This window comes from Physella acuta, unplaced genomic scaffold, assembly GCF_028476545.2.
Source record: "Physella acuta isolate Inbredline_101_S28 unplaced genomic scaffold, ASM2847654v3 ptg000012l, whole genome shotgun sequence".
Classification (NCBI taxonomy): domain Eukaryota; kingdom Metazoa; phylum Mollusca; class Gastropoda; family Physidae; genus Physella; species Physella acuta.
In genome coordinates this window covers 47598-61145 of record NW_026731532.1, presented here as the reverse complement: position 1 = coordinate 61145, position 13548 = coordinate 47598, and the positions used below count along the sequence as shown (strand labels likewise).

The 13548-nt window shown below is 31.6% G+C and overlaps 2 protein-coding genes across 2 annotated transcripts; one reads left to right on the top strand and one right to left on the bottom strand.

Moving 5' to 3' along the window:
• Positions 1-146: 146 nt before the first annotated feature.
• LOC131934840 (uncharacterized) lies at positions 147-6181 on the bottom strand. Its single transcript, XM_059290980.1, has 8 exons — positions 4962-6181; positions 3991-4062; positions 3814-3861; positions 3580-3635; positions 3318-3396; positions 2624-2830; positions 2103-2219; positions 147-1750 (listed from the first exon to the last, which is right to left on the bottom strand). Exons 1-8 carry the CDS (start codon positions 5139-5141, stop codon positions 1628-1630), a joined length of 882 nt encoding a protein of 293 aa, XP_059146963.1. The 5' UTR covers positions 5142-6181; the 3' UTR covers positions 147-1627.
• Positions 6182-6944: 763 nt separating this feature from the next.
• On the top strand, positions 6945-10257 carry LOC131934848 (uncharacterized). The gene is made up of 4 exons (XM_059290993.1): positions 6945-7896; positions 8940-9094; positions 9225-9338; positions 9853-10257. The coding sequence occupies exons 1-4, from the start codon at positions 7594-7596 to the stop codon at positions 9935-9937; spliced, it is 657 nt and encodes a 218-aa protein (XP_059146976.1). The 5' UTR covers positions 6945-7593; the 3' UTR covers positions 9938-10257.
• The last annotated feature ends 3291 nt before the right edge of the window (positions 10258-13548 follow it).

Below are 13548 nucleotides of genomic sequence, written 5' to 3'. Positions count from 1 at the left end.
CTTTAAAAGGTTACTTAAAACAATTTAAATAAACATTAAATACAAAAATTAAATCTTTCACATTTCTGAAATATTAGAGTTTGTACCCTTTATATATTGTCTTAACATGAATAAAATAAAAAAAATTAAAATAAAAAAAACAGCATTTTAAATGAAAATTTTCTGGAGGTCAATTCCTGCAGCTTAAATATATAAACCTGACATGACCACAAACTGACCTGTAGTGAGTACAGGAGGGCTACTTAATTAAAATACATTATCTATATTTCAATATGTAAATTTGAAATCCTTAATACATATTTCATAACAACCAAAACAATTCTTATAAAAAATGAAACTGCTAACATTTTATATATTTTCTTAAAATGAGATTCACTATTAATGAATTGAAGGTCTGGTATTTTGGCTGGTTCATTTCCTTATTTTTCTTGTAATACATAAAAAAATATATTATTCTGCAGGATTTAAAATCTGCTGGTTAATTAAACCAAATTTATTTGTCAGCAGTGATAATAAAAATAATTATAGAGTGAGTTGGGTTTTAAAGGTTCACAACTCTTACACAAATAAAGCAACAAAACACAAACATGGGCCAAAGAATATAACAGCAACATTCAAGTAGTTTATGATAATAAAAAAAGAAATGGACATTAAGATATCACAATTTTTAAAGCAAAAATTACACCAGTCTAACATTCTGTAAAGGAAATCAACAGGAATTATAAATATAAGTGATCTTAAAAAAAATGTGAAGCATAAAAAATATTTTAGCAAATAAGTACAATACAATAAAGTACATTTACATATTATTTATCTAAAGTGGTCATGTTAGGAATATTTTTCAAAAATAATTACAATAACACAAAATTTGCTACTGACAATAAAAAAAAAACTATTTTTACTTTATTTTGAAAATGTGGATCTCAATATTAAAAATCTTGTTTCATTACAATTTACGTATGAAAAAGCCTACGTAAGTCAATAAATATTGTAGTGATTAAAGAACTTTAAATAATTATGTTCTTACAGTAACATTTAAAAAAAATACAACTTTAAAACAAGTAACTTTAATGATATGTATAGATCTAGTAAAAAAATTTATTTTGTAAATTGTTTTACAAGAATAATACTTTTGAGATCAAATAGATTGTGAAAATATAGCAGTTTTAAATTAAAACTTAGCATTATGTAAACATACATTTTAAAATATTTTAAATTTGACCCACATTAAACAAGCAGCAAACAAGTATTTGGAAACATTTACTGTAATAAATATTGCAATTAAAAAACAATTTAAGCTTACTGAAACTGTGTTTAAAGCTTCATGGTTTATGGAAGGATTTGGCAACATGCATTTAGCTGAATAAATAACTTGAATGCTTTTTTATTTGGTTTTAACAACTCACAACACCAATATTTAGATTTGCCAATATGTCTGTTACATTTTAGTCGTTTACTATTTCACTGGTAAACTTAAAAATTATTATGTTATATAAAGTAATAGATCAATAAAAATGGAAGGGTTATAAAATATTTTTGAACATTTTGCTTTGGCAATTTAAAAAAAATTTTAGAGGCTTAAAGCTAGTTACCAGGGTTTAAAATGGTGGTTTTTTTTTTTACTTATTTACCAGTTGGTCATAATATTATCCATGATTTTTTTCAGCTTAATTTGAGACATCTCATCTTGCATTTGGCGAAATTCTGAGTGTTTCTTGATTGTTTCTAAACCTTCCTGCATCAACAGCATCTGAAAAATTGAAATTTTCAAATGTTAACTTCAACTGTAATAAAAGTCCTGATACACCAAGTGGCACATATAGTTGAGTTGATTTTTTCAACCGCAACGTATGAAGGATTTTTATATATTGAATAATTTCCCCTGCCTTTACTCGATCCACCTCCAGGTACCCAAAAGAGCTGCATGAGCTCAGGAACTCTATGGAAGCTAACTTGAGACGTTTTATTTAATGTTCTACGACTTTACTAGGCCTACTGATTTTTTTAAAATCACCTTAATGCTAATGTATATATTTAAAAATCGCGTGATTAGTAATGAAAGTATTCATTTTGTTGTTGCTTTGTAGCCTTCAAAAACTTGCCTGTGGACAAATGTCAGAATCTTTTTCATCTGAAACTCTCTGGGCCTTTTGTATGAGTCCAGCTTCATATTCACCATTTTTGCTGACTGGACCCTCAGGGGCTTGTAATGCATGTTGCTGAATATAATGCAGGGAAGACATTAGAAATTTGAAGCTTTTTTAAAAAAACATCTCTTATGTTAAGAATCGCTCACTACTACTAGTGTTCAACAGAAGCCACAAAAAAATTGTGTCTCGCACAAAATGTAATGGTTTTTTTTTCTTCCAGTCTTGATCACAAGTACAAAACTAATTGTGATACAGAGTTACTTCAATAACCACAACTATTTTTAAGTTTGAGTTTTTTTCTTTGTTATACTATTTAGAAAGTCCATTTTACAGAGAGCTTAAAGCAAGTGATTACATAACTGTCGTCAGATGGAGACATCAGACTCTAACCTATCTGGTGAAAATTATATATGTGTTGTGCGATTCAGTTATGATAAAATGTCAAACGAAGTGTAACAATTAGAGACGCTTACCCTGATGAAAGGGACCATATACTCCACATCAGGGTCACTCAACACTAATTTATTTCTCCAGGTAAGGATGGCAAAGTTCATGTTGGGTGGGAGCTTCTTGTAGGGGGTTATAATGTGTTTCCATAGGCAGCCTTTGGCAATGTATTTGAAGGCTAAGATTTGATCTGGATCAGCACAGGGGTGGTAAAAGAAAACAACGGCGCCATGCTGGATCAAAAACAAAATAAACTTTATTAAGCGGAGCTGGGAAAAAATTTGAAACTTTTTATGAACTTTAAAAAGTGGAGCAACATGTTTTTTATTAAACTTAAACTACGGATTAAATAATCATTCATTAAAATGAACATGGTTTCTTACAAATGTTTATTTAGTAAGACACTTTTTTCTCTTTTTTTTTTTTAAATCATAAATAACAAGAAGGAGGCAAATCCATGAAGAAAAGCTTAGAACTAATTTAAAGTTGTAGAGAGGACTTGTTCTTTACTTTCCAGTACTTTTCTGTTTAGTGCAAGTTAAATTTCTTCTTACAAGAAATATTTTTACAACCAACTGAAGTTGAATTCCAATCGATTCTACATGTTTATTCTGTTGGTTATGATAATTTTTATCTTTGGTGAAATAATTTTTCAAGAAAGTTATTTCATGACACCCAAGTCTCAGGAACCTGTGAACTGGACATTAAAGTGTTACGAACCTCTAAACTGTGCAACCATCGCTGGACAGGAATATACTTGTACTCTCCATATTTGGGCCACACTGGACGATGAGGTCCACTTCATTTTCAAATAGAAATTTTTTTAATAAATAGCAGTCAACTATATACTTAGCTTTTGTTTACATAAGTATAAAAATTGGTGGTTACACAAATAACTTTTTTAATGTTGCCGCTTTAACAATTTTAAAATATTAAACATTGCTGCAAAATATTAAGTTTTTATTTGGAAGAAAATTGTTACCTTGTAGGTAAATCTTCTGTATATTCAATTTTATTTGGATAACAAATATGTCGAGGCTGGAGTTGATGAAAAAAATTCTAGTTCATATGTATTAAAATTGACTTATCAGTAATTAAACAGCACTAAGTATTTATCACAAACATTTATGGAATGCAAACCAGTAAACTAAATAAAGCTAATATTACAATTTTGATTTACAGCATGCAATTAAAAAAAAAAAAATTAAGTATTCACCTGCTGTGGCTGCTCTTCATATTCAGAGTAATGTAAACCTTTATTTGACTGCAACAAAAACCAATACAAGTTATTTTACAAACATTAATCCACATAAATATTTAGTAAATTGTATTAAAAAGCACAACTTTAAACTAATTTTCTTTATAAAAGTTATAAAGTGTCTACTATACTAACTGGTTCTCTTATGTTTTCTGTACACGTGTACTCTTCTGTGGATGAAGGATCCCAGTCAATGTTCAAGTTTGTCTGTTATATAAGAAAAAAAGATGTTTACTAAAAAAAGGTAGAGGCTACAACTATTTGACAGGAGGTAAGTGTTAAAGCTACATCAGGAATAAAACTTATAAATATTCATGCATCTAAAAATGCTAGAAAATATAAGGCTAGAAGAAAGCTGAAAAGAAAGTTTTTCAATCAAATTTTAAAAATTACAGACTAAACTTAAGTTGTACAGATAAATGTGCTTTACATAAAGTTTTTCAACCAAATTTTAAAAATTAAAGACTAAACTTTAGCTGTACAGATAAATGTGTTTTACTTAAACTTCAACCAAATTTTAAAAATTACAGACTAAACTTAAGTTGTACAGATAAATGTGTTTTACTTAAACTTCAACCAAATTTTAAAAATTACAGACTAAACTTTAGCTGTACAGATAAATGTGTTTTACTTAGTTAAAACAAGTCCAAGGGTTATGGTTATTGATTTTTACAAACAATTTCCACCCTGATGGTAACAGGTGGCTTATTGTGATAGGATGAAGCATGGATTAAAACAACTTGTGCTGCAGTATCTATTTCATTAGATTGGGAGTAATTATTGCAGGTGGATCTGGTATACAGAAACAATAGGGAAATGGACAGTCTGATTTTTTAAAATCACGTAAGTTTTCTGTAAATGTAAAGTAAATATGTATTCCCTTCTTGTAAATATTTAAGCAAAAATACACTACAATTTGCTTTAAAAAATTACAATAATTAGCAATGTAAATAGTAAACTAAACATTGGAAATGTAGTACTAAAAAAATGTCTCCTAAAACAACAAATTTGTCTGACACCAATTATTAAATTTAAACTCCAATATAAGCAATGACAACTGTTAGTTATCAAGTTTTATTAACTTGGCAACCATTTCAAGAACGTACCTTGCCATCATCACAGTTATTAGAGCTCCCCATCTGTACCCCACCATGAGGATCATTGGGGTCAACAGCCTGGTGTTGAGGAGAGTCGTTATTCTCATCTTGTGTGCAGGGATGAAAACAGGAGGTCAGAAAAACAATGAAGACGATGACAGTAAGAGGCCATCTTCCAACTAAACTCATTGTGTTCTTGTGTTGAGTCCTGTTTAAACATTTAAGAAATGTTGGTTATTCTTTGACAAACACTAGGTGATGATTACTTTTTAAACGGTTAAAAATGGTTTTAGTAGTTAAGGATCATACACATATATAACAGTAAGAGGTTGGGGTGGTGGATTATCATTTTGTTACTTATATGTGGTGAGGTGGTTGCACAGAGCAATGTTAATGGCCTACGGAACATTATCTATGTTATCCTTGCTTTTGCAAAAATCAAATTTGCCCTGTTAGCCTTTAGAAAGTTTAGATAAAATGTTGATACAACTGGCTTACCAATGTTTTAAATTTCAACACAAAATAAGGTTTTACCAAAATTTCATGGTGACTGGATTAAAGGTGTAGTTATCCAAAGAAGATACAAACACACAGACATTAATTTTTACACATATAAATAGATATAAATACATAGAAACATTGAACACAAGAAGCCATTACAAAAACCAAGACTGTGAAACTTAAATTTTAGTGTCCATTATCACTTTTTACTAACTTTGTGAGTCCATAAATTGTGTTACAGTTTTTTAAAACAAAGTTATTAGGGTCCCTAAATCTTTTTGGGCCTTACATTCAGTGATACTTAACTTGAAATGGATATACTTTGCGATGGAATGGGTTTAACAAAGTAAAAATAACTTAATTTCAAATTTAGTGAGATAGAATAAGTATACAGTTAGTCGTTAGTATGATGTTACTCATGGATTGATTGTATTTCATCCATAATAAAATGTTTGTATAATTTACCATTACAAATGCCAAAAGAACATTATATTGGTATTACTTAATTGTTTTTTAATTAAAATATCTAAAATATTTCTAAAATGATTAGGTTCATTTTTAAAGCTGCCCTTTGGCCTAATGAATGTGGAAAAAGTTGTCTGCTGAGATTCACCAGTCAACATTTTCCACATTATAAACATGCAGTTTTAGTGAGCCAAGTAAGTGTAACAGATTGACAAGGGGGTGAAAACACAAAGGGAAATAATTGCATTGTCCTCTTTGTAAATTTATTTATACATTTATAAGGTACAAGTAACAAGTTACATCTACAGAAGTAGACGTCCTAGTACTGAGTGCCACAGAAGAGTAGTGAGTAACTGAGTGAGTACTAGATCTAGATCTACTTACTGCTAGATCTAGATGATTATCTAGATCTAACTACTAACTTACACAACACACTGTCTTACACAATACAATACACAACACACACATCACTCACAACAACAAGTGACAGACTAATTTTAGTAGGCGTTTGCCCTACATTTACTGGTCTATATATACTATAGTAAATTAGTATACTCAAAATGACTAGATCTCTAAATCTCAATTAAGAGGCTTTTATTATTTTTACGTGCCAGATGTAGATCTAGATCTAAATAATGCCAGATGGTGACGGACTCAGTGAAGGATGGGAAAACACACAAGTAAACACAGCAGAAAGATTTCTATGATATATTATAAAAGTTTGCTTCGTTTTAACGAAATAAAATTAAAACAATGCACTTGTCGGCGTAACCTATCTATAGGCAAGACTATAATTAATTAAAGTAGGCCGCTATAATGTAGATTTCTAGATCCTATAGATAGCCTAACCATGTTAATTTACTTTTTTAATAAAAAAGCATTTAAGTTTAAATATTTTAAGCTCATTCGTACATCTACTTACATCTACATCTGTGTAATTTTAAAAAATTATTTTTAAGTGAAAATAAAGTATTATGATCAATAGGGCCTAAACGATTTATTTCGATATTTAATATTTATTATGTTAAATATTAACTAAAATACATTAATATATCCCCAGGCCTATGCTAGGCTATGCTTGGGGTCCTCAATAGGCCCGCCGCCCAAAATGACATCAGGAATTTTTTCCATCCGTCCCCCGTCCCCCCGCATCTCTACCCTATCATCACCCGCCCTCACATCAAAAAGGTCAGATCTCCGCCATTTCTCAAAATGATGTACAACATTGCACATGAAAATAGCATTCATTTTAAAGGAAACTTATATTTTTCTTATGATTAGTATAGTAAAATAAAAAAATGCAAAAAATGCTACTTCATCTCCCTTTAAAAATATTTTAATAACACCAAGCCAAGCAGATCGTCGAAAAATACTTAAATACGGTAGCCTACACACTCCCACCTCGTTTTTTTTCTTTGTTTCCATGTCTAAGCCGAGAAACTAATATTCTTTTTTCCTTAAATTAAGCGTAAATTGAAACTATCATTAAAATATAGATCTACAAAAACAGGGCTTAGCCTAGGAAACAAATGCGAAAACAAAATTTTAATGATGAGGTCATTGGTCGCTAGGCTTGGCGCTTATTTCAAAACAATAACGACCAACTTCCGCCTGTACTTCCGTGTAATTTTGCAGTTGTGAGTTTGTGAAGAGGGTTCCATATAAAATATAAAAAATGTCGTCAATGGCATCTAACATTAAGAAAGCTGGATCTGTGCTTAGGAAGTCATTTCGGTCGCGAAACTATTCTATGTTTGATATAAAAGAAAACGAGCACGCACACAAGTCAAATGGCAGTGGAGATAGCAGTGTCAAAACGCCTAAAGAAAATTTTCGACAGCGCACACTTGAATCAACTAGCAGTAGCTCCGGTGATGAGTTTGATTTGGATAAACCATCTACTGACCAGAAATCGATTACTTTAAAAAGATCTAAAGTTACGCAGTCAATGCGGGACGCGGTTGGAACTATTAGACAGGTGACTCATTACTAAAATTAAAATTAATTAGAATCTAGAATCTAGACTTATTTTAAATATTTTTAGTTAGGGAGTAGAATCTAAATTCTAAGAATCTATCTTTTTCCAAGACAGTAGTCACTTCATTAGTATTTAGATCTAGATCTAGACTAGATCTATCTAAGTATTTAGGCTACATTAATGATTTTTTTATGTTCCCTCCCCCATGTCAAAGGCCAGGATCAACTGGGATGGGCCTAGATCTAGAGTTGGTAAAATCATGATGCAAAAAATAAATGACTTGGCTGTAATTTAGTGATAAGGGTGCGAACACTGCTTATTGGCATTGCTTATCAATAAGCACAATTGCATTTTATGATTTTATACCTTTTTGATAGGCGGTGTGGCTGTCTGCAAAGATTTCTTTAAAAAATAATTCAAAATATTAGGCAGACCCGTACAGAATTTCAGCATGTTGAAAATTGACTATAGACTTCACTTGACTTAAGTTAGGCCTAAATATAGTTAAATATACTAAATAAGTTTAGAGTAACTTGAGTTTTAACTTTAAAAAAAAAAATTAAACTTAGTAGATGCACTTGAAATTTTTAACTCTTAAATAATAAATTTTACATTAGGCCTACACCTTTTAAATTGTTTTATTTGTAGATTTTATAATACAAGTCATTTAGCCTCGTAAACAGAACTTAAAGAGGAGGCTGCTTTCACTGGGGGGGGGTATCGTCCTTAACGACCTACTGATAGTGTTTTAAAGCAAATATTTTTAGTGGCAGCATTGGTACTGCCGAATTAAAATTTTTTGAATTACTGAAAAGTAGAAAATAAAACAACTAAATAGCGGCGTATGATAAGCCGCAGGTCGGCTCGTTTATATTATTTAATTAGTCCATAACTTTTCACATAACTCTCACAGTTAATAAACAAAAAGACGAACGCTTAAAATTTAAAAAAAAAAGTCTTACTACTTACCTGTAGCTCAGGGCGTAATGTCTAGTGTTTTTACCTCCTTGCGCTTTTAATTACGTGTACATTTTAAATTACAGAAACTGAGGATGTCAACAAGAAGAAGTCGACTTCACACAACACCAACCAGAGTTGGAAAACGAAGGCACACATTGGGAGGCAATGATGTTAAGATGTCATCCCCATTCAAGATTGACACCCCTTCTAGATCTACAAGAAACAGTCAAAAAACATGGTACATCATTTAGATTATCCATTTATAAATATGATAAATGATAATAATTAGTTTATTTTTCAGTCCTGATAGTATACAATGGTGAGAAGAACCAGTGCTCATTGTTTTCTGCTTGCTTTTTTCTCATTAGTTTATCGATAGAAACTCCCACAAGACTTAGACGTGAAGTTGAAGCTCTTACAGCTAATATGCAAGCACTGAGTGCCCTTACACCAAATACACTGCATAATAGAACAAGAGGGAGGTAAGTCTACCAGTGTCTAGACTTCAGAGACTTGTATTTAGGGTTCATGTACCCTCTTAAATTTGAGATCCTGGAAAACTCAACAAAAAAAAATGTTAAAAGCCTGTAAGCTTATGAGAGTCTCCAAAAATACCCATGTCCTGAAATTAAAATACATGATTTTTTTTTTGGGGGGGGGGGGGTGTAACATAACAACCAGTGATTTAACATTGTAATCCCATAATGCTCAAGCAGAGTTTTTATTATAATTTATTTATACATTTGTATTGGTATATGAAACCTAATCCAATAAATTTCTCAGCTCTTGGGGTCTTAATGTCATATCTCATTTGCAAGGTTTTATGCTACAATGTACATGTGGTCATTCTTTGATAATGACTTTAAGTTATAGGTTTAAAAAAACTCCCTAGTAATATTAAATAATAAATTTTCTGTCTATAGTGATTTTTTTTTTCTCATTATGTTCGTTCATTTTGTGCTAGTATTGATTTTTAAAATTGATTTCTGTTATCAGTACCAGGAAAACTCCTCCATTGACGAATGGTAGTTTGAAGACACCAAGATCAATTAGACGACGAATCACCACAGACATTTTTTAAATATGCTCAGGTGTTGTCAGACTTCTGCCAGGTAGTTTCTGCACCAAAATAATGTATCCTCCAAATATTATTTATGGAGCTATATTATTGTACTGAAAGATTTTCCCCATTATGGACTTGTCAAGACAATCATTTTGGTCAGAAAAACAGTTGTTGTCTTAAGAGTTACCCTGTCATGTTTAAATGAAACAGAAACAAATCTATATTATTTACAGTATTATATTTTATTTGATAAATTACAAGTTAACATGGATTTTTCATAACAAAATTTTAAATATTGAACTGTGTTCAAAAAATCAATTTTTATTTGTTTAATTTAATTTTTTTATCATCATTTTATTCAGTTTCCTAGAGCAAAAATTGTATTTTTAAAAGTATGTGTGATTTTTAGTTGCATGAAATACTCTAATGTACATATTGTGAGATTTGTCTTTTAAAAAATTCTGGTCTAGTTTAATTTTCTTAGTTTAGTTGGTATTGTTACAGCGGTTTTGGTATGTTTTAATTAATCTAATCTGCTTTGAATATTTCAGGGATTTTTTACAATTATATTAAATATTAAAGTAACATTTCAATATGTCATTGAACAAACATCCCTGGTGAATGTAGGGTACTAATATTCCGGTGCTGTGAATTAGAATCAGAGATCTAGATAGCATTGCCACTTTTTAAACTTTTAAGTTAGTTTTATATAGACATACAATCATAAAACATTTTTACTTAACAAAGTATGATTGGGATCTATTACTCCCCTGATAAAAATGTTTTAAGCTTTATTTGCTTTTTTATACTAAGGTCTGTTTGGTTCTGCTTTGCTTTTAAAATAGCCACAAGTAACATTTTTGTACATACAACAATTTTAAACTCTTCTGATGACAAATGTTTTTGATTGACTTAACCACTGGTGTCAGTGCAATATTAAATTACATGTTTGCATGTATTGTGCATGTTTGCAATTTTTTAAAGATATAATTTTAATGAACATAATTTCAAATGTATAATTTAACAAGTGTTGAAACAGTGAAGTTACAAAAGTTTCCTTTGGTCAGTGCGTACATATGTTGTAGACCTACCCATTGACTTTTGAAAGCCTTATTTTGTTTCATAATCTGCCTATGTATATTACAGTTAGTGCCTTACATTTTTATAATTCTGTCCGTCATTAAAATACCTTTTTTACTTAACTTTACAAACACTGATGTTAAGATTTTTTTTTTTTACACACGTGTAACTGGGTATCAGCATATTGGTAGGTGATTTATTACTGTTAATATGCTGAAGTTTGGTTGTGTTAGGTTTTTTTTTCCCACAAATTTCTGAATTCTTACAAGATGCACTATAGATACAGTTATTACAGCATTGACAGTGCAGTGTATATATTATATTTTATGCACAACATAGCTTTGCATGTGTAAACAAGAAAGTTCTATTGGAATATATTTTGTTAAATCTGTTTCTATCTAACTGTACTGTAACACATTGTTAACAATAATTATAACAATTATTAAAATTTTCTATTATAATTTTTTGTGTCTTTTTTTTTAAAAAATTACTATTTCCTTCTGTAATTTAAGTTTTAATTTGTTATGGGTTGTAAAGACTTTGTAGAAATAACTTTTCAGGGGGTCTCAATATTATTCCCATTCACTTCCCCCTGACTTGAGTGCGAATGAACTTATACTTTTTGTAAGAATTTCCTTGACTTTTTATGTTGTTCGCTACATCTGTAGGGTCTTGGGCCTATTGGTCTGAAACTCTACTCAGATATATTTTTTGCGTCTTTTTTTGTGTTAAATGTTAGCCTGATGTCCTACTGGTTGGACTGGGTTCCGGACAAGTTTTTCATCAAATCTGTATACTACTTCGTTCAGTAGTTTTTCCACAAGGGTCAAACTTCTACCTATATTTACCATAAATTATCATTTGGCGTTTAAGCAGCCATTTCAACATATTTCATCATTCATACTGGGGGGGGGGGGGGCGGAACCATAATGAGAAGGCCCCACTTTTCACCCTTGCACCACATATTTATTCTCTTTCTTCAATCCCCTCACCTCCGTTATCAATATTATTTGATCTCTTAGTGTCATGTTGGGTTACATTAACCTGTTGTCTCCCCTCCTATGACATAGGCCGTAGACAAGTTTTTCAGTAGGCTAGTCTCGCCAACTTTACTGTCCTCAAGTGTATCCAATCTTCTTGGTGTCTTCTTCCAGGTCATCCATTGGTCTGCTCCTATTTATTTTACTTGTAGATGCCAGGGGAGGGAACTGTCTTATTGAGCTGGATACAGGTTTCCTGAATGTGTGGCCAATCCATCTCCATTTGCTCGGGAGATCATCTTCAGCTAGCAGTTGGTTTGTCCGTTACCATAGTACCACATTGTTGATAGTGCACGTCCAACAAATACGAATAATCTTTCTGAGACATGAGCTAATAAATGATCTCAGACCACGCACGCCCCCCCCCTCCCCCCATCATGGACGAAATAGAAATAATTTATTAAGAAATTATATAGGTTTTACTTTAACCACTTCAACCCGGAAATTTAAGTGCGCCCTTCACGAGAGTTTCATGTGCCCCCATTCATAACGCAGCACAAAAAAAGTGGGGTTTAACACTAATCTCGATAAAACACTTGACTTGTATTAGAACATGCATATTGAATTAAATTCAATAACGAATTAGGCTCCGACTATCGTTTTTTAGGCCCTTGGAAATGAGAATGCTATGCAGACTTATGAGAGACACAGCGATCAGATAAGTAATGAATACGTTTGGTCCATTGAAAGTCTACTCGAAGAAAATTTGAGATGGTAGGCCTATAGGCATGTCATTCTCACACGAGCCAACAACCTACACAAAACAGTTACTGTGCCAGGAGGGAGAAGAAGGGGAAGACAAATATGTGACTGCATGGCTGGACATCAAGGGATAGGGCTGCTCGTCAGTTTCTTCCAGGCATCCTCCACCCCAGAACGAAATAGATGTTATATAGAAAATATATACTTTTACTAATGTCCCCCCCACCCCGATAATGTCAAGTGCCACACCCCCCCCCCCCCCGGAGAAAAATGTCTGGAAGAAACACTGCTGCCCGTTGCAGCAGAACTACTCAGAGCAGCAGAGGACCGAGAGGGTGGAAAATGAGGGGAAAATCAACTTTAGTGCCTAATAAAATAAGGGCATGATAACTTAATAAGTGTTAAGGACGGTCGATCGATAGTATCATATTTCATAACAGCTGTATATTGTAGTTGATATAATATTTAAATATTATAAACATCATGCCCATAATTTACTTTTCATATATTTAGTTAAATTTGATCCGAATTTAAGTTTATATTCCATGGCACATTTTAATATAATTTAGGTTCCCTATAGACTCTATTCTAGATCTATTTAATTTAGGCCTAATTAATAAATAGAATCCGAATAAAAACAGCACCGGTATTGTTGGAACTACTACCGCTATATAGGCCCCTACATGACTTCTTGCTTGGATACCAAATATTAATGCGCGTTAAATATTATCTGTTTTAACAAGATTTAAATGCAGATACCGAACAAAAAAGTTTAGAAATCAGCTTTAAAATATGATTTGAACTAGT